Source organism: Triturus cristatus, chromosome 7 (assembly GCF_964204655.1).
Source record: "Triturus cristatus chromosome 7, aTriCri1.1, whole genome shotgun sequence".
Lineage (NCBI taxonomy): Eukaryota > Metazoa > Chordata > Amphibia > Caudata > Salamandridae > Triturus > Triturus cristatus.
Window position 1 is genome coordinate 1,608,502,949 of NC_140590.1, and position 27,605 is coordinate 1,608,530,553.

The 27,605-nt window shown below is 44.5% G+C and overlaps 1 protein-coding gene across 1 annotated transcript in view; it reads right to left on the reverse strand.

Annotated features, from left to right (window-relative positions):
- Positions 1-27,605, reverse strand: part of EFCAB8 (EF-hand calcium binding domain 8) — a 3,172,177-nt gene that overhangs the window by 2,504,463 nt on the left and 640,109 nt on the right. The window contains exon 10 of the mRNA XM_085615170.1: positions 17,598-17,671. Coding sequence (XP_085471296.1) covers positions 17,598-17,671 — 74 coding nt within the window. The remainder of the gene's footprint in view (positions 1-17,597; positions 17,672-27,605) is intronic.

Below are 27,605 nucleotides of genomic sequence, written 5' to 3' on the forward strand. Positions count from 1 at the left end.
ATCTGTTTTGACCTTCTTTTTGCCAATGTAAGGGCAAGGATCAAACAGAGAAGGCATTTCTGAGAGAGAAACTGCCTGATAGAAAGTAAAGGAATACTCAAACAGGTGTTACATGTAGAAGTAAGGAATATGCTACTTACCAGTATGCATCTGTTCTTGGCATGTAGAGCTGCAGAGCCACACACTAAGGATAAGATCGCCATCTGGTGTTGGGCTCGGATGATTGCAGGTTGTTGTTGTCTTCGGAAGAAGTCTTTGGTCACGAGATTGGTGACTCCTCCCCTGGACAACAGTGCGCATGGGCATCCACTCCATCCTCAGATTTTTTTTCGCCATGATGGGAAATGATGGAGTGTGTAAGAAGTAAAGAGAAAGGATGTCCATGTGTAGTGTCTAATTAACCTTTTATATAGTAACAATCTCTCTGTTAAGACACAGTGGTACAAACTGATACCAAATAACAAGCAATTATATTGAACTTATGACCAAATGTTTGTCACATTTATTATATAAAAAAACCTACATGTATTTCATTAAAATCAAAAATACATTTCACAAGACATATTAAAACACATTGTTCACACTACTAAAGAATTATCAATTCATGTACACATAACAACCTGTTATGAGCACGCATAACAGAAAACAACAGAAAACAATGCACTTTGTCATATGTTACACATCCTATTGGGTCATAAATGTATATCCGCAGTTTGTGATATATCAGACACAATTATATCTACAAAAAAGGCCACGGTTGTCCCTCGGATTGTGTTTTCAATTGCGTCGACGCGTTTCGATGGTTTTTCTTATAAGGCCATCTTTTTCAAGACAGATTATAGGCTTAGATCCTCGTCTATTATACTCGGACCTATTGGAAGATAAATAATTTTAGTAAGCTAGTCTAACGTTCTACTAGCAATCAAGTAAGTCACTTTCACTTTACTATATTTTCTCTTTCTATATTTGTGTTTATTCTAATGTATTTACATATCTTATTTTCATAATGTGTGCCAATGCAACTATTCGATGGCAGGTTCACCTTTAATAACTCTGCCAGTTTCCCTTTGTATACTTTTACATATACCATCATAGCTGTGTCCGTAATTGATTTATTCTCACCTGTGTCACTATGCTCCGTTTGCTTTAAACTATACTTCGTATCTTCTTATTAAGTTTCGTTTTTAAGCGTTGTATATCCTCATACGTCTTATGTAGGATTTCGAAATATTAGCTACAGTGAAGCAAGTAGCAAGATGTTATCTCTAGAGGATCTCATTAATCAATATGTCATACATTGCTGCAATTGCCTCTCGTTATCAGAAAATCGCTTACTTGGCTTGATTTACGGGGTTAATTTACTTGATTTGTGTTGTTCAGCTGGGCGGCGGTAGTCCGTTAAAATTCTCCCTCAATGCGCGCCACCTATTTTAAAAGATATGCGAGGGCATTAGCGCAAATGAATCTTGCCGGTGTTTCACGGATTACAAAAACGGCAAAAGAAAGCGGCAAAAGAACTGCCCAGTTTAATGTTATAGCCCGTTAAGGGCTCCCGCTCCATTCTAACCTTATGGCCTCTGTTTTCTTGGCGTCCTGTGCAGAAGTACTGCTGTCTCGGACCAATTTAATAGACTAATAAGCCAAAGTCCTCGAAGTGGTAATACAAATGCCTTAAATAACAGTAGTCATGAACAGCTGATAAAAATTCTAAATGCGAAAAAGAAATTAATTCGCACTGAACTACACGCAGAATTTTTAATCGAGTATTTGAAAGCAGGGGTAATTCCGATAGGACTACAAGTGAGGAATGAACCTGGTCTCTTTGTGGAAAACCCGAAGTTCGTAGAAACATGGACACATTTTTTTTTATTAAACATTTTTTATTATTTTCGTACCAACATCACAACACAATACCCCAACAACCTCCGCCCTCCACCGGGGAGTGTTACATTTGACATTGCCACCAATTGTGCAAACGAAAAGTCTCCCCTCCCGCACGGGGCTCCCCCTCCCTCTCCCTCCCGCAACCCATGTCAGTGTGCTCCTCTCTGCCTGCCCTCCTCCTGATGCGCCCCCCCCCCGTTACAATGAATCATGTATGGGTGCTCAAACCGTTCTGTAGCAACTCGGGCTTTCCCCCATGTCTAGCCGTGCCTCATGCATCCATTTCTCCCCACGGCTCTCCTCTAGAAACATGGACACATATAGCGAACCGATGTAGTCGAGACTGGCTCATTCTTATTATTGAAACAGCCCAGGAATAATTGGATATTGAGAAAAAACAAATAAATGAATTAGAAGCCCTTTTTAGACAAAATACTGTTTTGGAGGAGGCCAAGAATAAATTAGATGAACTTGAGTTGGAAGCAAAAAGCTATATGGAATATCTCACGAATAAAAAAAAATAAAAAAACTTAGAAAAGATGTGGATAGATATAGTGCAGAAGGAGTATACCCATACTTAGGTAAAGACTACTTCAATAACAAAAATGACCAAAAGTGGAAAAGACCTCAATATACCAGACCTCTTTATTCGAGAGGTGGTAATAAACGGGTCACTTTCTCTGAGACGTCAGGTTCCAGCAGTGAAGAGGAACAAGAAGGGGAAAGAAATGGGAGAGGAGCCCCCTCATTTGAACGGGAGCCTTTTTTAGGGAGGCGCCAGAATCGGGGACAAAGGGGTTACAGAGGTTAAAATCGACAGGAACCCCCGAGAAACCATCAACCTCAAAACACGGGACAGGAATATCTAGCGACCCGAAGCAGACAGTATTGGAGGTAGAAGAACTCCCCATAATAAATCTATCCAAGAAAATCTTAACAAAAGATGAAAATGAGATTTTAAAGAAAGGCTTTAGCTTTGCACCCACCGCTCCCCACAATTTATATGAATTGGAGAGTGATTTAAAAAGCTTTTTTAGAAAAATTAGGCTGAATAAATTTTTTGAAGACAAACATTATGAACCTCCACCCAATGTATCCGGTCTTAAACCTAAATCCACATTTACTCCAAATTTAGGTCAAATTGATAAAAATGTTGAAATATTTGAGAGAGTTGTGGAGATGGAAATTAAACAGATGAGGCAGGCTGTTTCTAAATATCACAATAACAATCTCTCCTTTGATCAGAAAAAAGCATTAAAAACTTTACAGGATTGCAATCTCATAACTATCAAACCTGCCGACAAAGGCGGAGGCGTGGTCGTCTTTGATACCATGGACTATGAGAGAAGAATGAGGGGCCTTTTAAATGTTAGAGAACATTACCAATCTACTTGCCTTACAGCAATTGATGTCCTTAAAAGCGAAGTGGCATTGCTTTTGAGTTTGGGGAGAGAACAGGGATGGATATGTGAAAATGAATATAGGTTTTTGTTAAACACACACCCTATGACACCGGCCATCTATGGACTCCGCAAAATCCATAAAAGTACTACTGATCCACCAATGAGACCTATTGTGAGTAGTGTGGGATCCATGTTGGAACCTTTGAGTAGATATGTAGATCACTTCTTAAAACCTATTGTTCAAAAACAGAGATCCTATCTTAAAGACACAGCACATGCGATATCTGTATTCGAGGGGCAGGGCTGCTACAGGGCGACACAAATCTTGGTGACCCTGGACATTGAAGCCCTGTATACGAATATTCCCCAAAACGACACCATCAAAGTCCTTTCAACTATCTTAGATCATGAGGACTTGGAGGGTGCCAACAAGGGATTTATTATGTCATGCATAGAAATGGTACTTAAAAATAACATCTTCCTATTCAAGGATGAAGCCTATATCCAAGTCAAAGGGACCAGCATGGGGGCTGCTTGTGCGCCTAGCTTGGCATGCCTCTATGTTGGGGACTTTGAAATGAAACATGTTTACAACGAGATGGCTCAGTTTTTTGAAAATATTACCTGCTGGCACCGTTACATCGATGATATCATCTTTGTCTGGAACGGTGCCAGGCAGGATTTAGAGTCATTTCTCGAATGGATTAACCCCTTCAGTGCCCATGACGAGCTGGACTCGTCATGGGCCGTGGTGGCGCTGTGCCCATGACGAGTCCAGCTCGTCATAGACCCCGCCCGCTAATGCAACGGCCGGCACTGGGCGGGGAAAGGGGCGGGCACTGAAGGGGTTAATTTGGGAGATCTCAATTTGAAATTTACAGCACATTACAGTGACTCTGAGGTAGAGTTTTTAGATATAAAAATCAAAAATGTGACAGGTATCCTCCAAGTAGAGTTATTTTCAAAACCAACTGACAAAAACACACTCCTTCTATACGAAAGTAACCATCCGCGTTCCCAAAAGGACAATATCCCCTTTGGGGAATTTTTAAGGCTTAGACGTAATTGTACAACTCTTTCGGATTTTTATCACCACTCAGAGCTCTTAAAGAAAAAATTAACAGCCAGAGGCTACCCAGGCAAATTGATTAAGCATTCTTTTAAAAGAGCTAGATTTTACAATCGTGACCACTTGTTAGAGATGAATAAAGTTAAAAATAATGACAAAACAACAGGACGCATAGTCTTTGTTTCCCAGTTCTCTAATCTCAGCAATCGGATTAAAAACATTGTTAATTAAAAATTGGAAAATTTTAAATTATGGTACTGAGACCTCATTAGAAAAGCCACTGTTTTCGTTTAGACGAAATAAAACAATACGCAATTCATTAGTGAGAACATATGATGACAAACATGAAAGCCAAACGACTTTCATGGGAGAGAGAGCGAAGGGTAACCACAAATGTGGAACCTGCTCTATTTGTCCCCTATGCCTGGAAGCTAAAAGCTTGACCCATAACAATAAAAAGATTTAGGCTAAAAGCCTAAACAACTGCCGTAGCAAGAATGTTGTTTATTTTTTAATCTGCCCATGTGGTCTAGGGTATGTAGGGGAAACTAGCAGGGAATTACGTATCCGGCTCTTAGAACATAAGTCGTCAATTAAGACCAAGAAAGCAAATGCCCCCCTGACTGACCACTATGTAGAGATGAACCACAACTGGGATCAAATACAGTGGTTCATTCTGGAAAAAGTAACAGTAAACAGAAGAGGAGGCGATCTCAATATCAGAGAACAATGGTACATATGTCATCTTAACATAGTAGAGAGGGGATTAAACTCAAAAGAGGACTGGATGAGTATAATTGCCACTTAACTTTAACTGGAATATTATAAGTCTCTATGAAATGTTGGTTGTTTTTTTCCCTTCTGTAATTCTATAATCATGTACGTTTTAGATGCCGTACGCTTGGGTTTGTCATTATGCAACTTGAATGATTAATGTGGGGTAATGAGGCGGAGAAGATACAAATGTTACAATGTTGTATGGGAAAGCCAAATGCGGGCTTTTGCTCCGTATTAAATTAATGCTGCTTTATGTAAAATAATATGAAATTATTTTTCGTATATTTGTTGGTGTTGACATATAGTATTTAACATTGTCAATGACACGTATGACCAAAAACGAAAGGAGGATACGAAGTGTCATTATTCTATGTTATGACGACCAAAGGATTAGTGAGATAATAAAGTTGGCCCAAATTTGAATATATCACATTGAGATAATGAAAAATAAGAAACAGCAAATTACATTTAGATAAAGAGTATGAGGAATGTTGATGGCGTATCTGTACAAGAACACCACGTGATTTTCGGGACTCATTCAATCGGACCAATCATGGCCCACGTTTATTTCAACAAATAAGCAGACGTGATAGGAAAGGATTAGGGGAGACAAGACAGCAGTACTTCCGCACAGGACGCCAAGAAAACAGAGGCCATAAGGTTAGAGTGGAGCGGGAGCCCTTAACGGGCTATAACATTAAACTGGGCAGTTCTTTTGCCGCTTTCTTTTGCCGTTTTTGTAATCCGTGAAACACCGACAAGATTCATTTGCGCTAATGCCCTCGTATATCTTTTAAAATAGGTGGCGGGCATTGAGGGAGATTTTTAACGGACTACCGCCGCCCAGCTGAACAACACAAATCAAGTAAATTAACCCCGTAAATCAAGCCAAGTAAGCGATTTTCTGATAACGAGAGGCAATTGCAGCAATGTATGACATATTGATTAATGAGATCCTCTAGAGATAACATCTTGCTACTTGCTTCACTGTAGATAATATTTCGAAATCCTACATAAGACGTATGAGGATATACAACGCTTAAAAACGAAACTTAATAAGAAGATACGAAGTATAGTTTAAAGCAAACGGAGCATAGTGACACAGGTGAGAATAAATCAATTACGGACACAGCTATGATGGTATATGTAAAAGTATACAAAGGGAAACTGGCAGAATTATTAAAGGTGAACCTGCCATCGAATAGTTGCATTGGCACACATTATGAAAATAAGATATGTAAATACATTAGAATAAACACAAATATAGAAAGAGAACATATAGTAAAGTGAAAGTGACTTACTTGAGTGCTAGTAGAACGTCAGACTAGCTTACTAAAAATATTTATCTTCCAATAGGTCCGAGTATAATAGATGAGGATCTGAGCCTATAATCTTTCTTGAAAAAGATGGCCTTATAAGAAAAACCATCTAAACGCGTCAACGCAATTGAAAACACAATCCGAGGGACAACCGTGGCTTTTTTTGTAGATATAATTGTGTCTGATATATCACAAACTGCGGATATACATGTATGACCCAATAGGATGTGTAACATATGACAAAGTGCATTGTCTTCTGTTGTTTTCTGTTATGCGGGCTCATAACAGGTTGTTATGTGTACATGAATTGATAATTCTTTAGTAGTGTGAACAATGTGTTTTAATATGTCTTGTGAAATGTATTATTGATTTTAATGAAATACATGTAGGTTTTTTTATATAATAAATGTGACAAACATTTGGTCATAAGGTCAATATAATTGCTTGTTATTTGGTATCAGTTTGTACCATTGTGTCTTAACAGAGGGATTGTTACTATATAAAGTGTGATTAGTACCCCATTCCCTTTAACCGGACAAGGGGTCGCTCTCTTATTGATATACATAGTGTCTAATTAAGACAATGCTGGAACAAATACAGGTCCCGGGGAGGCGGGTGGGCGTTTGTGGCTCTGCAGCTCTACATGCCAAGAACAGATGCATACTGGTAAGTAGCATATTCCGTTCGAGGCATATGAGCTGCAGATCACACACTAAGGATAGAATATATAGCAGTGTCTCCCCTAGCGGTGGTCACCTGTATCAGTTGCAGCAGTTTGGAATAGAGTTTTTAGGACAGCTTGGCCTACTGAAGCTTGTTGTTTGGATTGCACATCAACACAGTAATGCTTAGTGAAGGTGTGTGTAGTAGACCATGTGGCTGCTTTGCAAATGTCTTCTAAGGGGATGTTCCCTAAGAATGCCATAGAGGCCCCTATTTTACGCGTGGAGTGCGCCCTAGGGGGAACGGTAAGAGTACGTTTAGCTTTTTGGTAACATATTTGGATACATTTGACTATCCATCTGGCGATACCCGATTTGGAAATAGGGTTGCCTTTGTGTGGTGGAGCGAAAGCAACAAACAGTTGCTTGGTTTTCCAAAAAGGTTTGGTTCTGTCGATGTAATAGAGCAAGGCTCTTTTAACATCTAAGGTATGAAGTGCCCTCTCGGCTACTGAGTCTGGATTAGGGAAGAAGACTGGCAGTTCCACTGACTGGTTTAGATGGAAAGGGGAAATGACTTTAGGGAGGAATTTTGGATTCGTCCTAAGAACCACTTTGTTCCGATGTAGTTGTAGGAAGGGTTCTTCGAGAGTTAAGGCTTGTATTTCACTTACTCTTCGCAGGGATGTGATTGCGATGAGGAAAGCCCCTTTCCATGTTAGGAACTGCAGTTCGCATTTGTGCATTGGTTCAAATGGTGGACCCATGAGCCTTGTTAGAACAATATTAAGGTTCCACACCGGGGAAGGCGGTAACCTTGGAGGAATGATTCTTTTAAGACCCTCCATAAATGCTTTAATGGCTGGTACCTTAAAGAGGGACAGGTGTTGTCTATTTTGCAAATAGGCTGCTAATGCCGCTAGATGTAGACGTATAGAGGAATACACTAAATTGCATCTTTGCAAGTGCAATAAATAGCAAATGATGTTCTGGATGGAAGCATCCAGTGGTTGTATGTCATTGTTAGCGCAGTAAATGGCAAATCGTTTCCATTTTGCAGCATAGCATGCCCTAGTAGTAGGTCTCCTGGCTTCTTTAATGATATTCATACAGTCTGGAGGAAGGTTGAGGTAACCGAACTCTAAGACTTCAGGAGCCAGATTGCCAAGTTCAGTGTTTGAGGATCTGGGTGTCTGATTTCTCCATGGTTCTGGGTTAAGAGATCCGGGGAGAGATGAAGTTTTTGATGTGGAACTAGCGATAGTTCCAAAAGTGTGGTGAACCAGGGTTGACGTGCCCAAGTGGGAACCACTAGGATGAGTGTCAGCGACTGTTGTTTCAGTTTGCGTAGCACAAATGGAATGAGAGGGAGAGGCGGAAAAGCGTACGCAAATCTGCCTGACCAGTTCATCCATATTGCATTGCCCTTTGATCGTGGGTGTGGGAACCTGGCGGCGAAGATTGAGCATTTTGTGTTTTCTGGTGTGGCGAACAGGTCTATGTCTGGTTGTCCCCACTTTTGGAAGAATGGGAGTAAGACTTTGGGGTGTAGTTCCCATTCGTGTATCTGCTGTGTGTGGCGACTTAAGAGGTCGGCCACCTGGTTCTGAACCCCTGGGAGGTGTTCTGCTAGCAGGTAGATGTTTCGGGGAATTGCCCATCTCCAAATTTGTTGCGCCAGTTGGGACAGTTGTAGAGAATGTGTCCCTCCTTGTTTCTGTATATAATACATTGTGGTCATGTTGTCCGTGCGGATGAGGACAGTTTTGTTTTGTAGATGCACTTCGAAGGATTTCAGTGCTAGGAAAACCGCTAGAAGTTCTAGGTGATTGATGTGGAACTGTTTTTGTTGAGTGGTCCACCGTCCCTGAGTGGTGTGTTGAAGGAGGTGGGCTCCCCACCCCGTGAGAGATGCGTCGGTGGTCAGCACAACTTGTGGAAGGGGCTCCAAGAACGGCCGCCATTTGGACAGGTTGATGGTGTTCCACCACTTCAGTGAGCGAAGTGAGCGGCTGTCCACCAACACCAGATCGGTAAGTTGTCCGTGGGCCTGATTCCACTGTTGTGCTAGACATTCCTGTAAGGGACGCATTTGAAGGCGTGCGTAGGGTACTATGGAGATGCATGACGCCATCATGCCTAAGAGTTGCATGAACACTCTTGCGGGGAGAGAGTGTTGTGTTTGAAATGTTTTGATCAGACTTTGTATGTTGGCTATCCTGGCTATGCTGGGATAAGCTATGGCTTTGGCTGTGTCTATGGTGGCTCCCAGGTATTGTTGTACTTGGGAGGGTTGTAGTTGAGATTTGGGATAGTTGATGGTAAATCCCAAGTTGTGCAAGGTTTGAATAGTGCGGTGGGTGTGGTGAACGCATTTGTCTAGAGTATTGGCTTTTATGAGCCAGTCGTCCAGATAGGGGAAGACATGGATTTGTTGTCTCCTGAGATATGCTGCCACAACTGCCAAGCACTTGGTGAACACCCTTGGTGCAGTTGGTACTCCGAATGGGAGAACTGTAAACTGATAGTGCTGACCGTCTACCACGAATCGTAGATACTTCCTGTGAGCGGGATGCATAGGGATGTGAAAATATGCGTCCTTGAGGTCTAATGTGGCAAGGAAGTCTCCTTGTTGAAGTAATGGAAGGACCTGTTGGAGAGTGATCATGTGGAAATGATCCGATTGTATGTACTGGTTCAGTAGTCTGAGGTCCAGTATGGGTCTTAAGGTTTTGTCCTTTTTGGGAATGAAGAAGTATAGGGAATATACTCATGTGCCCTGATGTTGTAGTGGAACAGGTTCTATTGCGTTTTTCGGAAGCAAAGACTGTATTTCTTGTTTGAGGAGCGTGAGGTGGTGAGACGTCATGGGACGGTGTCTGGGTGGTATGTTTGGGGGCGGCTTTATGAGTTCGAGGCAGTAGCCAGATTGGATAATTTGTCTTACCCACCTGTCTGTAGTGATGGTATTCCAGACAGGTAGGAACTGTTGAAGCCTGCCCCCGACCGGAGTGGAATGGTCTGGGGGGAGTGGTGGCAAGTCACTGTTAGGTGGCTGTAGAGGTGCGGGTGTTGTTATTGTTGCCCCGTCCTCTGCCTTTATTATTGTTTCCCCGAAACCCTCCTCTAAAATATCCTCTGTTAGGGGATGTTTGACCTGATGCTTTGAAGGTGGAAGAGTTGTCTGTTCCCACATTTTTGGAAGCTCCTCTATAAAAGGAGCGACGAAAGGAGCCTCTGGGTTGAGTAGACTGCAATGCTCCCATAGATTTGGCAGTCTCATTATCTTTCTTCATTTTTTCTAGGGCAGTGTCTACTGCAGGGCCGAAAAGTTGCTCCTGATTAAAGGGTTGAGCAAGAATGGAGGTTTGTACTTCCGGCTTGAAGCCGGAGATGCGCAGCCATGCGTGGTGTCTAAGCAATACGCTTGTGTTGACTGCCCTAGAGGCGGTGTCCGCTGCGTCTAATGCACATTTAATGGAGGCATTGGATATTAGTTTGCCCTCTTGTATGAGGTCAGTGGCCTGTGTTTTGAAAGGTTCAGGCAGGTGTTGCAAGAGATCCTCTAGTTGATCATAATGGGCTCTATCATAACGAGCCAATAGGGCTTGTGTATTTGCGATACGCCAGTGGTTAGCCGCTTGAGTGGCAACCCTTTTGCTGGAAGCCTCCAGGAGTTTAGACTCCTTGTCTGGGGGTGGCGTGTCTCCGGTTGTTTGGGAGTTGGCCCGTTTTCTGGCATTTGAGACGTCTAGTGAGTCTAGGGGGAGTTGCGCCTTGATGTACGCAGGATCTTGTGGCGCCGGTCTGTATTTTTTTTCTATTCTGGGGTTGAGAACCCTGGCCCTGACGGGGTCTTTAAAAACCTCAGTGGCATGCTTTATCACTCCCTTAATCATGGGTAGAATGTGGACTGTTTTCTGGGACTGCTCAAAAGTGTCGAGTAGAAAATCCTCCTCAGGAGTGTCGGTGTGCATGGTGACACCATGAAACGATGCTGCTCTGTTAATAAGCTGACCGAACCCTAAATGGTCATCAGGAGGGGAGGGTTTTGAGGGGTATGGAGCGGGGTCAGGCACATCAGGCATAGGGTAAGTCCAGTCATCTACTGGTGCTGTGTCCGGGAGTGTAAAGGGATCAGTAGGATCAGTGGGATAAGTAAAGAAATCTGGGTCTCCCCCTCCCCCAAAATCATCATCATCCTGTGGAGGTGGTGTGTGAGAAGGAGATGGTAGAGGTGAAGGCGGTGGGGGTTGGGGGGATGGAATAGGAGCTAATGTAGCAGAGGAAGGACGTATGGGTGAAGTGGCACAGTCCTTCTTCTTTGGAGGTGCTGGAGGAGGTGTTGAGTCCAGCTTCCTTTTCTTGTAGGGCACCGCTGTGACATGTCCAGTTTTCGGATTTATGTAAATCTGTTTTTGCTTAGGATCAGGCCGAAAGAGTTCCTCAGTGTCCGAAGACGGCTGTGGCGCCGACTTTTTTGGTTCTTTATGGACGTGTTTTGGCACCGAAGATGTTTTGGGTGCCGAAGAACTTTTCGGTTCCGGTGGATTTTTCGGTGCCGAAGGACCTTTCGGTGCCGATGATGAGCCTTTCGGTGCCGACGAGCCTTTTGGTGTCGGTGGAGACCTCGGCGCCGAAGAACGTTTCGGTGCCGGTGGAGATGTCGGTACCGAGTGATGTTTCGGGCCCGATGGAGATTTCGGTCTCGAAGCCTGCTTTGGTGCCGAAGGTATTATAGGCACAATGACATGAGGTTTGCTCGAGCCAGAGCCACCTGCAGGCTTACTTTTCTTCGGAGCCGGGCCCGAGGGCGGGGCTTCAGAAGATGTTTTTGGATCGTGACTGGGCCCAGCTGGCAGAGTCTTGACCAATGTCTTTTTGGCTGGTGTTGGGGTTGGGGGGCTGGTACTCACAGGCTGTCCCGGATCTGAATCGTCGGCCTCGGACACGATCTGGAGATCTTCTGAGTCATCGTCAGGGACGTCCTGTGCAAAGATGTCTTCTGGTTCCGAAACCGGCTTGGCCATGATATGGCGTTGAGCGCTTCGGTCCCGGATGGTTTTCTTCGAACGGAATGCGGCGCAGGCTGGACAGCTGGATTCGTTGTGGTCTGGTGAAAGGCACAAATTACAGACCTCGTGGTGATCGCTATGAGGGAACTTTGCTCCACATTGGGGGCATTTTTTAGAAGGTGTCCTTTCCATCAGCCGCATCCGGAGTCGGTCCGATATGGTTTTCGACGTCGAGTTTTGAAATTATGAGAGTTGTAGTGATTGCTATAAGTTTTCTGCCGGAGCGGAAAAAAGTTCATTCGAACCCAATGGCGGAAAAAAACAATCTGAGGATGGAGTGGATGCCCATGCGCACTGTTGTCCAGGGGAGGAGTCACCAATCTCGTGACCAAAGACTTCTTCCGAAGACAACAACAACCTGCAATCATCGGAGCCCAACACCAGATGGCGATCTTATCCTTAGTGTGTGATCTGCAGCTCATATGCCTCGAACATGATTTTAAGTGAAAAAAGTAGATAATTTCTGACAAAAATCTGTGGAGCTGATTAACCAGGGTCCTGACTGAAGGAACTGGAAAGAACAACTGACCTAACTGTCACCCCTGAGGCATGATGGGAAGCTAGGGGTCATGGCTGTCTTAAAGGCACGGTGGCAGTTTTGTGATTCTCTACATTAGCATTCAGTTTCTATGCTATTGAAGTTACAATGCAGGCTACGGGCTAACAATGCCTGCCTTTTCTCTGTGCAGGACTACTTTTCTGATGTTCATTAAAATTCAAGTGTCTTTGGGTTTTCTTGGTTTGTTTGTAAATGTGCAAAGAAAAGATTTTACAGCATTGCTTAGCCTGGTGTGGCTGGAAGGCCGCATTGATTGTCTTAAAATATAATCATAATTTATATGTATATATTATATATAGAGCTGTATTAATATGTTTTCATATATAATTGTTATAAATTTTACGAGGTCCTGGCGCATGGGCGGGAATATTCAAGTGCCTATGACTTTGATGAGGATTCCCCTGGAACAGAACCTTTGCTGATATTGCCTAAGCCATACCTGAGGGAATGGATTCCCTACTGGAAGATTTGGAGCCATGTGTCAAGCTTTTCCAACCGTCACCTAGCCAATATAGAGAGAAAGAGGGGCAGCCGAATTTAGCCCCAGTGACTGCAAGTGCAGCTGCTCCACGACCATCCAGAGCTTAGGAAGACACATCCTTTCTAGGGTTAAAGGAGTTGCCTTTAAGTCATTTCCTGACTGAGGCTGCTGTGACTGTCCTCACCACTGAGGCTCCCCCTGCTGGTCTTGGTGTGTCCACCTGGAGCTGGTTCTTAATATTATGTGTTTGCCTCCAGGTTTTCCTAAGATAGCAGGGCAATTGAACTGTTTATTTGTGTATTGGGAGGTTGTGATAGCAAGGGATTTCATCCCTGCTGTCTTCACGTCTGTCATTTAGACAACTTAAGTATCCCATGTTAGTGCTCGTTATCTTATAGGTGAGATGATTCAGCAGGGAAAGCTGGATAGCAGGGGCACTGGAAGTAATGAATAATAAACACATAGTCTTGCCCGGTTGTAAAAGGCCCTGGGAGGATATGGGGAATATTTAAATGTGACTGGCCTACAGGCTGCCAGTCCCAGAACAGGAGATTGCAGCTGACGGGGAAGGCATTGAAGCCCTACCAGGCCATGCCAGCGTGTGTCTAGATGACAGGCCTTTTAGAAATATACAAGAGGTAGCGAGTGTTTGAGAGTCATGGATGGGCTTACCAAATGTTAAAATCACCCATGAATGTGACCAGGTCTGCACCAAGGTGAAGAGAAAGCATGAGTCAAGAGGCAGATATGGCAAAATTAAATGTCAGAATGCAAGAGGAGGAATTACTTAAGCAATCACGGCATCAGTGATAGCGTACTAAATGCAACTTGAAAGTACAAGTGGGTATTTCACTATTAAAACTCCAGCCAATAAGTTGGGAGCACCTTCTTGAAAAAAAGAACAGTACCAGTAGCTCTCCTATTGTTGGGATAAGAATGGCCTGTATTGTGTACCTGTTGTGTCCCCAGCCCAACTGTGAGTATCTGGTATGCTGGGTTTTGGCTGCAGCCTCATGCTAATCTAGTGCTTACATGTAGACTTAGGTCTCCCCGTTTAACAAAAGTCTGGTTCGGAAAGCCTCCGGGACCTGCAAGGTTCCTTTAAGCGGCTCTCCACAGTGACAGACAAATACTGTCCCTCTCACAGATACATGCATGTACCACTGTGGTGTGGACAGGACAGACATTTAAAATGTGGCAGGCGAGAGGAAACCTCTGAATCCTCGTATAAGGTTCTGCTGCATAGAGGAGCCCAGAATCTTAGGCTAAGATCCAGAGCACATGTATGTATATATGTATGAGCGCACGTACACCAGGCGGTTTAATAGCGCTGAGGTCAAAGGAGAAAGAGGCATTTACAGAACAAAAGGCTTACTGATATGACTGAGAAAATGGAAAAGTCTTTAGCAATTTTCTGAACTGCTCATAAATGTTATACAGAAGAGTAAACTGGAGACACAATTGGCATCCAAGTTCCATTTTGAAAACCATTGGCCTGTTCATGCGCACAAGACGGAGGCCTGATTCCTTTCCAGAACAGTGGAGATGTATTGTTTACATTACTGAGACTGACAGGAGGGAACCTAGATATTGAAGTGGGGGATAGAGCACACATATTTCCACTTAGGTGTTTGATTGTGTCCTTTTTGTTCGGTGGGCTGGTGATTAGTCTTTCTGAGGGTGAATATTGGGACTAAAAGTTCTTTAGAAGGGAGTTGGCCATTTGTCACTCTTCCTACTCACTGCCAAGTGTGGCTGTTGATAGTTGGGGACAGAAAACAGGCACCTTTTTGTGCCTCTGTTGCCGGTTCTCAAGCCTGCAAATGACCCTGCTGCGAGAATCACATCTCGAGACAAATGCTGAGTCGGGAAGACATCCTGGGAAGATAACAAGAAAGGAGAAAAATTCAAAATCAGCTTTGACGGTGCAGCCAGAGAACAAACATCCTCTCTACCATGCCTGTACAGAAAGAACTGTTGACCCACTAGATCTTTCTGCCCCAAATTGTCTCGGTTCAGGAAGTGGGTGCTCCACAGCATACTCAAAGTACTACTGTGTAACCAGAGCAGGTGTCTGCCTGCCGGATAGCTTCTTAGAGATGAAGGGCCATCACTTGGAGTCTTCCTGTACAAAGAGCGGATTTCATTCCCTGAAGTGGAATGCCAGGGTGTCCTGCATGGATGAAGGGGAAAAGAAGGGGAAAAGAAGAGCCTTCCCTTCATGAGAAGCTGACTACTGGTGTAGACAAGAACAGCTAACACTGAAGCCTGAGCTAAACTCCCTATTGACCTGCAGTTGTAGTCATGGCACTTTTCTGAGTGTGCCTAAAAAGTCTACGCCAGGGAAGAGGAAACTTGTTAAGTCGAGGCACTTGTTCCAAATGGGCCTGAATGAACTCATATTTTTGCTAGCCCTGGCACCTGACGGCTGCATGCCATGTGGATTACACCGCTGGAAGTAAAGCTGCTAGTTAAGGAACTTGTTACTGTGTGCCGAGCAACTGAGTGGCTGCCTGTGGCCCTATCCCAAAAGTAAGCTTGATTGTATAAAGCTGCCAATGCCCCACAGCGCCTTGAAGCAAGATGGCTGCCGACTCTGGACCAATGACTCAAGGAAGACAGCATCAATGCCGCAATCCAGAGAGGCCAGAGCGACTGAAACAAAGGCTCACCCACTCCAGATGAGGAAGGCCCAAGTTCAACATGTGGGTCCCCAGCCATTGATGTTATCTGCAAGAGGAGCAACCCCACCTGAGGACAGTCGACTACTGTTGCTGCCTCCAGAACACTGTTGTGCGGACCTATGCCTGCCCGCCAGGAGTTGAGTAGCCAACTGGTCTAATTGCGGCCCATGCACCTCTTTCCCCATCAAGGGAAGAACACAGACTGAAATGGGGTAGGCCAATGCAATGGCCACTGTAGAAGCAAACTAAGGGTGAGAGACTGAGTGCAGGTTATTACTTCACAAGACTCCCAACTAAGGGCGGGGGCTGCACTTGCACTGAGACCCACGCCAGAGTGACCTTAGAGTAAGGGAGATGAAAGGGGCTAAAGGGGGGCAAACACTTTTTGTGATCGTGTGTAGTATTCAGTTTTAATGTATAATAAAGTACTTTTCTGTTCAAAAGGTAAGTATTGGGCTAGATAATTATGTTACTGCTCTGTTGAGTGCTGAGCCTGTTGTACTACCGCAGTATCCACCATGAGAAGCCAGTGACTCCTCAGGATCACTACCACTAACAGTCTACTTGGCACAGTTTGCAGAGCCATAGTAGGACGGGCCACAGGACATCAGAAGCAAATGACCACAGACCCACAGTTGTCCCACAGCAGCCCCCTTCTGCTCCACAGTACCTGAAAGCGTCTCACATTCATTGTCATTTTTTTTACATTTTACAAAGACAAACCACAATGAGGGCTTAATATGTCTTTTTATCATTTTAGCTTTTTAGAAATTGTAAAATCAATGTCCCTCACAAAATGGGATTTTACACACAGCTTTGTTTCCATGCTTTGCATGGCTGAAAAGAAAATGAAAAGTCACTATGCCAGCCTTACATACTTCACTTTTTGGATTAAAGTAGTTGCTGCCAAGCTCTAAATGAGATTCCAAGTTTTTAAGTTCTATCTATGACCTACAAAATAATGTTGTTCTACTAACTCTTGTATTTCGCAGACCAGTTCTTGATCACCTTGAATTACATAGCAGTGCTGGGGATGCCAAAGCTGTGCAATACAGGTATTCCAAGTATTTAGATTTAATGAAATCAAAATTAGTATTTTATTTTGATAGCAGGCCTGCATTAATCAAGTATCCTAAAGTTACTGACCATGGATTTTTGTTCCAGGGGGTACCAGAGTTAGAAGAGACTTAATGCAGAGTAAGAGCATCAGAAAGCTTTTTCATGCACAAAGCTAAAACCATGCCAGGATCCACGTAGTAGTGAAGGAAAGAAACATAAGTACTCATATGTGCACTGCTCAGACAAACAAAAAGCATTCCTTGGTGTTAGTGATGCACAGTGTGTTAGGCTTTGTTTGGGGTAAGACTGGAAATATATAGGAGAAGGAAGGTATGAGGTAAAAAGATTTGTGTAGAAGTGTATATATAGAAATGCGGAAACACGCAGAGTATAAGGGTTAAGACATTTTTGTAAACGTGGCAAGGTGAGGATGAATTTCTCAAAGAAGTGATTTGGTCTCAGGTGCTTCATGTGCATAGTATGCTCTGACTAGTGCAACACTGCACATTACTTTTGTATGGTGCTGTAATCATTCATTCTGCTGAGTAATTATTGAGTCACAGAAGACAGTTGAGATAATTTTTTTTTAAAAAGAGAAACAAACAAACAAAACAAAGAATCTTACCAAGACTCTGATTGTCTGATGAACCTTAGATGATCTATTTAGGAGAGCCTGAACAGGAATTTGAGTAACGTGACCTAATTAAAGGTTAAAAACAAAAAAAAGTACTAGTGAAATAGTAAAAACGATTGCAATATTGGTAAAAAAAACATCAATTGCTTAAACTCAATAAACATAAAAAAGCAGTGTGTTAAGTACACATTAAAAAACATGCACAATCAAAGTAATATAGCTCACATTAGTAATCTCAAAACCTGACCTTCCAAACATTTACGAAATGCATTTTTAAAATTGTATTGAGTTATTCAAGCACAACACATTGGTCCCGATTCACAAAGGTAAACTGAGATGGAAGTCTAACTGTATGACTTTCGATATTCACAAAGGGAATGTACGAGTAGTAAAGTTAAACTTTTGTTAAACTTAAGTTTTGGTCTTAAGTTTAACTGATACCAAAAGTCCCAACTAAGACCAAAACTTAAGTTTAACTGAGACAAAAGTCTAACTTTACTATTGGTAAATGCCCTTTGTGAATATTGAAAGTCGTAAATTTAGATTTTCGTCTCAGTTAACCTTTGTGAATTGTGCCAATTCAGTGAATATCAGGATTTTCTATTAGGCCTACAAGAAGGCGCGGCAAACTTGTAGTACAATACAGCAAAGTGAATTATGTAGTAAAAAGTTCCCAAATTTCTCACCTGATGTTAGTGTCCTGAGTTTGAAACAAAAGTGACATGTCCGCAATACACTTTACACATCTTGTAATATGGCAAGCACAAGTGCATTCCTCTACTTAGTTTTCTCATGAGTATAACACTACTTTCAGGGAATTAGAAAGAAAACATAGGAGTATGTAATTTAATGGCAGAGTAGGATAGAATTAAGTTACTAACTATTGTAGGTTAGGATTGGAAGGTAGCATTATGAGGGTTCCCACCAGTCTCTGTGTGCTTTATTAATGATTAATGTTTGTTAATGTGTTAATTGCGCACATGGTAGTCATTCTTGACTTCAAAGACTAATGTGATGCTTGCTCCACATACAAGTTAACAAGACTTCCTGTACTTCATCTCAAGTTAATATGTGCCTACAAGTTATCCTGAATGGGTCTCAAAGCTTGTAAGCGTTTGTTGCACAGCCAGTCTCTCATTCTATTTGTCTCCAGCTTCATCAATCCTAATACTCTAGCATATTACATGGGAGTCCATTGTGAGTCAATGAGAGCCTGTCAAGCTAACTGTGCTGGGCAAAGGGTACCCCAGGGCGACTGAATACACCTGTAATAGAGTTTTGTCCTTTTGCCGGTAGAACCATGGGAACCAAATACTACAAAAAGCTCAAAGAATTCGAAAAAAACATTCAAGGCCTCCTCTTGAAAGGTGATATAAGCTAAGAAAGTCAGATATAGTTAGACAAACAACCAATGCCACAACATCTGAAACAGTTAATACTTTGTTTAACCAACAGATTTTTTTAAATAAATAGAGAATACATAATGAGTAACTGAGCAACGTGGTCTATACTGCCATCGAGGGGTTCTGGTGACATTTAAAAATCACAAAGCCAAAGGGTCATTGGTTTTTTAAATGTCACCTGAACACCGAGACAGCAGAAGTATGAATGGTTTAGAAATGTCACATGAACTCTGAGATGGCAATATGGGACCATATAACACATGTTCTTGGTATGCATTTTTTAGAGTACATGATTAATTTATTTTCGTAAAAAGATTTGAGCATGTGAGTGCAAACTGTTTAGTACTCATTGCTCTCATAAGACTGCACACATGGCTATCAATGTTTTGAGAAATGTAAGTTTTTATTAGTGATAAGCGGTTAGTATTGAAAACGTGTTTTATGGGACAATGAGTACTATTAGTTAAATTTTAAATGCAAAGCGCATTGCAAGGGAATGAAAAACTTGCATTCTAAAATTCACTCTTCTTTCTTAGTAATTATATAAAGAAAACAAAATACAATGGGGACCATGTAAGTTTTTGCTGCCAGTATTCGCTTTCACAAACTGAAGAGGATTCATTAGCAGATACTTGCACCAAGGAAGGATCTGCAATGGTTAAGTTGCCAGGTGTGCTTATCAGGACTGTTAGAGATTTTCATAGAAAAACTATTTCATAGAATACCATTACCATTTCATCTAAGCTGTTTAACAGAAATTTGAGAATGAATGGCATTTACCATTTCATAGAAACCAATTCATAGAATGTCTCCATTTCAACTTTTGCATGCTTATTTCTTAAAGGTATAAATGCAATGGTTGCTGGTTTTACATTCAGAAACTTTTTTTTCGTATGTATGTTTGTGCTTTTTTATTTCAGGGAACATTATTTCAGATAGATTTCTTTTACATTGTAATTATTTCAGATTATTGTACTTTGCTGACCCTTTACAACCTCTAAACACCAAGCATCCTTGACCCCTCGCAACTCCTACGCACCATACAACCCCTCATCCCGCCTACACTACATCCCTTCTTGACCCCAAAACTCTGCCAATGCCTAAACACTAAAAGCCGTTTTACCCCAAAACTCTACCTATCCCTGAAGCCTAAAACCCCCTTAATACAACTAAACTACATTCATCCATGAGCCATTAAAACCCCTCACCACACGTAAACTTCATCCTTCCATGAAACATAAAAAAAACCTTAACCGCCCCTAAATATCACCCATCCCTGACCCCTAAAAAATTATCACAACCTCTAGACTCCACCCACCTCTTAATCCTCATCACCCTTTCTATATCTAAACTCAACCCATCCCTGAATCTTCAAAATTCCTCACCACCCCTAAATCCCACCTGTTTCTGATCCCGAATAACCTTTCTCCACCTCTAAAACACCCAGGGTCCATGCATGTAAGAGGGGTAGAGCGGTGGGGTGGAAGGGGCTGGGTGGGGGTGATTTCGACAGACGCTGACAAGGGAAATTGTATTATTTATTTAATTTTCTCTTATGGTCGTTTGTTGAATCCCACCCAACCCGGCCCTAGCCCCCCCCACCCCCCACTGCTCTTACCTGCACGGGCCGCTGCTGCAAAGAACAATACTCATTACTCAAAACCCTTCACCAGCCATAAACTCTGCCCATCCATAAACCTTAAAAACCCTTCAATACCCCTACACTCTGCCCGTCCCTGAACCCTAAAAAGCCCGCACTACCCCGAAACGCCACTCATCAATAAATCAAAAAAAGCCTATCTACAGCAGAACTCCACCTATTCCTGACCCTTATAGAATCCTCATCACCCCTAAACCTCTCACATCCCTGAACCCATCACTACCCCTAAACTCCATCCACGTTTAATATAATGGTGGATTTGTCCTCCTTAAAATCATCTTTGCTTTAAAATGCTTTCTTTAATTTTCAATGTATCTGTATTTCCTTAAAATTTGCTTTGCATGACTGGGTTTACTCCAATGTAGTTTCTCCGTTTGAATGTTTCCATTTATTCACATACATCAGCTGATCAGTGCTCTGGGAGGGGAACTGTGATTGTGAAAGCATTTTCTTTGTATCAACCAATTCTGAAAGAAAGATGAAATGCCATATGAAACATCCATTGAGCTTATTTTAATTTGTTTAGGGAAGTTAAAATATCTGGCAAATTAATACAGCGATGTGAATTAAAGCAAGAACTTTAAATTATTCCTTTTCTCTGTTAAATACGAGCTCTGAAACCACTGGCCAACAATCAATAAGAAGGCTTATCCATGTAATATTATGAGATTGCTTCATAGGTAAATAGGGGATAATCAGGATGCAGTCAGGTGGTAATCACTCTGGATGTTTTTGTCTAAGGAAAATCACAGGAGCATTAAAGCACAAGTTACTTACCTTCTGTAACGATATATCTGTAAGAAACATTAGTTAGTTAGATTCCTTACCTTAGAATATCCCCAGGCGTCAGGCTGGATCCGGAAAGATTTTTCGTCAGCAGTACCCCTGCGCGTCGCTAGGCGTTGTCTGCAGCTCCGCGTCCGTCGTCGGAGTCGTGATCGCCGGGATGACTGTAGGAAGGTGGATATCTGACTATGGTTACCCCCAACTTTTTGCCTAGTGTCTAGCTGGTTTTTCGACTTAGTTGGCCTGAGATACTGCCATTCAGGGTCTCAGGCTGTCTGCTCTCTCTTTAAAATGGACTCCATGTACCCTAGGTACATTCCCAATTGGTAAGGATCACCTTATTGGACCCTGTACAGTGTACCCTAGGTACCCAGGGCATAGGTGTACCCTAGGCCTCCCAGGGGCTGCAGCATGTATTATGCCACCCCTGGTCTGGCCTTCCAATCAGACACAACTGGCTGATCACTCAGCTGGGGCAAGGTCATGTAATCACCCCTTGCTTAGATATAGTATACCTATATCTACCCTTAAAATAGACACATGTGCACCTATCAGCCACTCCTATGGCAGGCCTTAACAATCCTGGAGGCAGAGTGCTTGGTAACATGTGAGATGGTGCTCTAGCATGAGCTGAGCCTGTCTGCAGCTTTCGGAACCATGTCCTTATAGCTGTTCTATGATATAGCCTACCATATACTCTTAAAGTGCCTTATAATCTTAAACGGTTATGGTAACTATGGTTTGGCTTTATCAAAACATGTCGTGTAAGGTGTCTAACACTTTGGAATAATACCCCCATACCATTTCTGGTGATGAGGATATTATTCCCCCCTTCTAGAGGGAGAGACATGTTAAAACCCTACTTTGCTGTTTAACTCTAACCAAAGCCTCAGCATCACAAAATGGATGCTGCTGCCACAGACACAAGTCTGACCTCCTGCTGCTGGGAGTGATCCCGGCAAGGGAGGCTTGGACAATAGGTTTCCTGCTTGGGGAGGTGCTAGCACCTCCCCAGACAGACTTTAGTGTATTGGGGCAGGGAGGGCTGAAAGGAATGAGTCATGCCTGGGGCACACAAGGTGTCCCATGCATAGTCCAGTTCAAACCGGTGCTGGGGCACTCCAGCCCCAGTCCTGGCGCGAAACTGGACAAAGGGAAGGGGGTGTAACCACCCCCCTCCCAGGTCCCACCCATAAGGCGTGACCTAGCAGGTAACCCAGCCCCCCAGATTTGGATAAGAGTGGTAGCTGGGCCGCAGGAGATTAGATTGTGAGAAGTTGGCCTGATATATAGTGCTCACTATTCTAGTGATCACTGTGTATCATACCAAACGACCCTTATTGATGATTGGTTGTAAGTCAACCTTATAGACCAGCTATCCTAGTAGCATGGACAAGAGCAGTCTTTAAGCTAAACTCTAGAGGGCGTGTTAAGCCAGCTGTTTTACCATCACATTTACCCCTTGAACACCAAGTGAAAGGACACCACACAAGTTGTTATGAAAATAAAGGATATTTATTTATAACAAGACTACCCTGGCTCTTTATGAGTCAGGGAGCTAAGCACAATACAAAACTCTTATGAAAATACTTCAAGTTGCACAATTTACACAAATGCCCGAGGGGCACGAAAAACCATATACACTAAAAGTGGAATGCGAAATGCTAGCAGGTAAGTAACCAGATCCAGAGGCTTCAGGATCGCTAGGACTACACTACTGAACTCTAAGGTTAGGAGCAGGAGGCCTAGGGAGATCGGGTGCAGAGTGTGCACTCTCACGCGGGATGCGGGAAGAAGTCTATGGATGCTAGCGTTTCTAAAGTTACTGTTTCCGGACGAATCCGACCAGCTAGACTGAAAACGAAAAAGGATCTGGACACTTAGATAGTAAACCTACGTTGGAGCACTGGAATGCTCGGGTTACCTAGCCCAGGGGCTGCGGCTGCATAGGGTTCAAAAGACGTCGGGGATCCTCGTTGAAGTCTATGGAGCCTGAAAGAAGGCGTTGCTGGCAGGCGACCAGTGTAGATATTCGGAGGGATCCAAGCCTGGATCGATGATGGAGATGACCTGAAAGCAGAGGGGACTCAGTTCTTAATCACTAGCCAGTGATTGTGTGGGCACAAGGATGGCACCGGAGGAGGTCACCTCGGCCAGGTGAGTGGGCGACGCTGGACTCTGCTGTCCCTCGGACCAGGAGGCGTTGTCGGCGACCAGGCTGGTGGGGCGAGCTGTCCCACGAAGGTGTCTGCTGTCGGCGATGCTGGGACCAGGATTGGAGCAACAAGCCTTGGCAGAGGCAAGCCCACGCGGTGGAGTCAAGATGGCGTCTGGAGTGGACCAGGAGGGTCCGGGGCGCTCCTCTGTTGGAGGGGAGCAAGGGCCAGTCTGGAGCAACCAGACCAGCGGTGAAAACGTCGTGGTGCGTCGTCAGGAGGGCCACTAGCCAACGGCAAGTGACCGGACAACGCGGTGAGCAGCAAAGAGCAGAAGGGCCCCCACGGAGTTCTCGTGGATGCTGGGGGGGCTGGACTTCGGTGCTGGGGCTGCTCAGGGTTAGGGCTTCTCAAACCCCAAAAAGCACTCACTCGAGGATCCCTCGGCGGTCGTGCTGGATAAGCGTCGTGCAGTGTCAGAAGATGGCCGGTCCCGCAGGTCTCGTCACACCCACGGATCTCAACTGGGCTGATGATGCAGGTAGAGGTCAGAGGTGGCAGGGAATCCGGGTCTCGTCGAGCTGGTCAGTCTTGATCCGGAGGATGGACGTGCAGCAAACCGCAAGCGCTTAGGTGGTGCCTGCTGGTGCAGGGTGGCTACTCCTTAGCCACAAGGGAGAGTCTTCGGAATAGTCAAGAGTTCCTTTCGTGGAAAGTAGTTCAAGATTTTAGAATGATCTAATTTGGGAAGGGGGCCCGCTCCTACCTTTATCCTAAGAAAAGGGGCTGGCCTGTGACTAGGTCCTGCCTAGGGGTGGGACCAGGAGGGGGGTGGTTACACCCATCTCCTTTGTCCGGTCTCTCCCCAGCTCAGGGGCTGGGGTGCCCCTGGGACTGGTTTGAGCCGGCCTATGCACAGTGAGCACCGGGGTGCCACTTGCAGTCACCTTCCTCTCAGCCCTGCCTACCTGGGATACACAAAACCCTGTCTGGGACGGTGCTAGCACCGCCCCTGACAGGAAACCCTTTGTCCAAGCTCTCCTCGCTGGAAGGACTCCCAGCAGCAGGAGGTCAGACTTGTGTCTGTGGTGGCAGCATCCATTTTGTGATGCTGAGGCGTGAGTTAACTTTAACCGGGGTTCACAGTTACATACATGTTGTGTCCCTCTAGAAGGGTGGAATGCTAACCCCGTCGCCAGAATTGGCGAGGGGTTAGTATTCCAATTCGTATGACACCTTACTCGACATGCTTGGATAATGCGATACCAAAGTTAGCAAATAACCGCGAGGATTATAATGCACTTAAGAGTATATGGTACGCGTTATCCTGGAACAGCTATTAGGACTTGGTTCCGCAAGCTGCAGACGGATTCAGCTCATGCCAGAGCACCATCTCACATAATTCCAAGCACTCTGCCTTCAGGATTGATAAGGCCTGCCATAGGAGTGACTGATAGGAATACATGTGTCCATTTTAGGGTTAGATATAGGAATACTATATCTAAAGCAAAGGGTGATTACACCACCTTGCCCCAGCCGTCGTGCAGCCAGTTGTGTCAGATTTGGGTGGCCAGTCAGGGGTGGCATAATACATGCTGCAGCCCCTGGTAGGCCCTGGGTACACCTATGCCCTGGATACCTAAGGTATGCTGATACAGGGACTGATAAGGTGGCCCAGTTCCAATTAGTAGATGCACCTAAGGTACATGTGTGTCAATTTAGAGAGAGAACAGCTAGGCTGTGGGTCTGATTAGCAGGCCCACAGCCAGGGAAGTCGTAAACCAATGAAGCAAAAAGCAAAAATCTGGGGTGATCATAGGATTGCAGACCCTACTCTCCTACATAGATTATCCTGAACCTGCAACTTGAACAGAAACTCTGGACCTTCGACATTCGACGAAAGAAGAAGACTGAAGAATCTCCCTTGTGGCCAAGGAGTGGCTACCCTGTGCAAACAGGCACCATCAAGAGACTACCCTTTGCTTTGCTGAATTTCTACGAGGGACCGACTGCAGAGCCCGACCAGAGCCTTGACTTCCAGACTTCTCCGACCCTGATCCACATCCACAGCCGAGCTGAGATCCATGGAGGCGACGAGAGCCAAAAAGTTGGGGGTAACCATAGTCAGATATCCACCTTCCTACACAACCCCCCCCCCAAACGAAAGGAGATAAGGCTGGCCTTGACAAGGTAAGCCTCTATTGCCTAAGTGGCCATATAAGGAAGAACCAGCACTGGCATGGTTACCCACTGTCTCATGGTCCACTAAGCAATCCCTCATCCTAAAGGTATCATAGGGTCTCCACCATATGGAATCTCTACCTTTGGTGTGTCTTTGCAAAGTAAAAGGCTGGTGTTGAGATGGAGTACTGAAGTGACTGTCCTCAAAGTGAGGCCTCAGCTTCCTCCAATCATCCTCCACCATGGATGCCTTTCTTTCTTTCACTGAGTTGCACTGTGCTCTCAGGGTCAGCCTCTGGCTACCTAAAGCTGGAGGCTGGGTCCCTTTTGTGGGCTTACTGGAGGGACAGGTCAGGTTTGGGGCCCTAAGGTCCCATGTTTGCCTGTGCCCAACAGAATCCCTCTGGGGGAGGTCCCTAACTACCTGTAAAGGGGATCCCTCAGGAATGTTTTTACCCATCACCTGGCTAGGGCTACTAGCCAGGCAATCCTCATTCTTTTGATGGGGGGATTCGTGTGGACAGGAGCCCTCTTGGGGTCCACTGGCCTCCCTGACCTCTGCAGCCCTGGGCTGACTGAGGCAGGGTAGAGAGAGGCAGGCTACCTGCACCACACTGGGTCCCACCTTGGAAGGGGCCACTGACATCAGAGGCTCTGCCAGGCCAGGCCTGGCTACCTCTGGGGCAGTTCCTTCACAAGGGGTGAGGTCAGATCCCTGAGGAGGCAGACCTTGTCCTAATGTCTGGGGAGAGGGAGACTTTTCTTCCTCCCCACTACTCTCTGTTTGTGTGGAGTGATCCATAGTTTCAGGCTTCACTACACCTATGTCAGTCTGAGTATGGGCTGAGACCATTACAGCCTTGCCAACCTTTTCAGGGAGGCACTCAGTTTGGGTTTGAGCTGTGACTGTCACAGCTCTGCCAATCTCTACAGGGAAGTCTGTCTTTGCCTGGGCTGTGGCTACCACTGCCCTTCCAACCTTTTCAGGGAGGAAATCTACTTGGACAGGGGTTGTGACTGGCACAACCCCACTACCCTTTTTTGAAAGGCCTACCATTTTAGAATGGGTGTCTTGTTCAACTCCAGCCCAAGCTGAGAGTTCTAAGTCATTCCCTAGTAAGCAGTCCACAGGCAAGGTTGGAGACACTGCCACCCTTTTAGGGCCAGTGACACCTCCCCAGCTGAGACATACCTCTGCCATGGGATGACTGTTCTGTTTGCCATCAATGTTAGTTACCTGGTATGAGAAACTAGGCAAAAGCTGCTCAGAGGGAACTAGCCTATGGGCTACCATAGTGATGCTAGCTCCAGTGTCTCTGTAGGCCTCAGAGTTTCTACCATTGATGTAGGGCTCCTGTCTGTACCTACCCAAAGTGTTGGGACAGGCAGTGAAGTTGGCAAACCCCATGCCACCATCACAGACAAGAGTAGCTGCTGTAGGGGAATTGGCTAAGCCAGGGTCCCCCTGTGTTCCCCAAGAAAGCCCAACCACATTTTTGGGGGCACTCCCACCACCTGGGGGATTACTGCTGACAGTAATAGGTGGTGTGACAGGAGTAGTTGGAGGAACAGTTTTGTTTTTAGCCTTTGGGCAACTGCTGTCAGTTTTCCAATGCCCAGGAGTTTTACACTCATGGCAGTAAGGCTTTTTAACTGTGGTAGAGGAGGGAGCTTGGGACCCACCACCCTGTGTGGAGTTTTGGGGCCCTGAGGAAGATTTCTCTTTTGTTTTGTCCCCACCCTTCTCTTGAGGCTTGGTGGTATCTTTCTTTTGGGCCTAATCCTGGTCCTGACCCATTTATCTGCCCTCTTT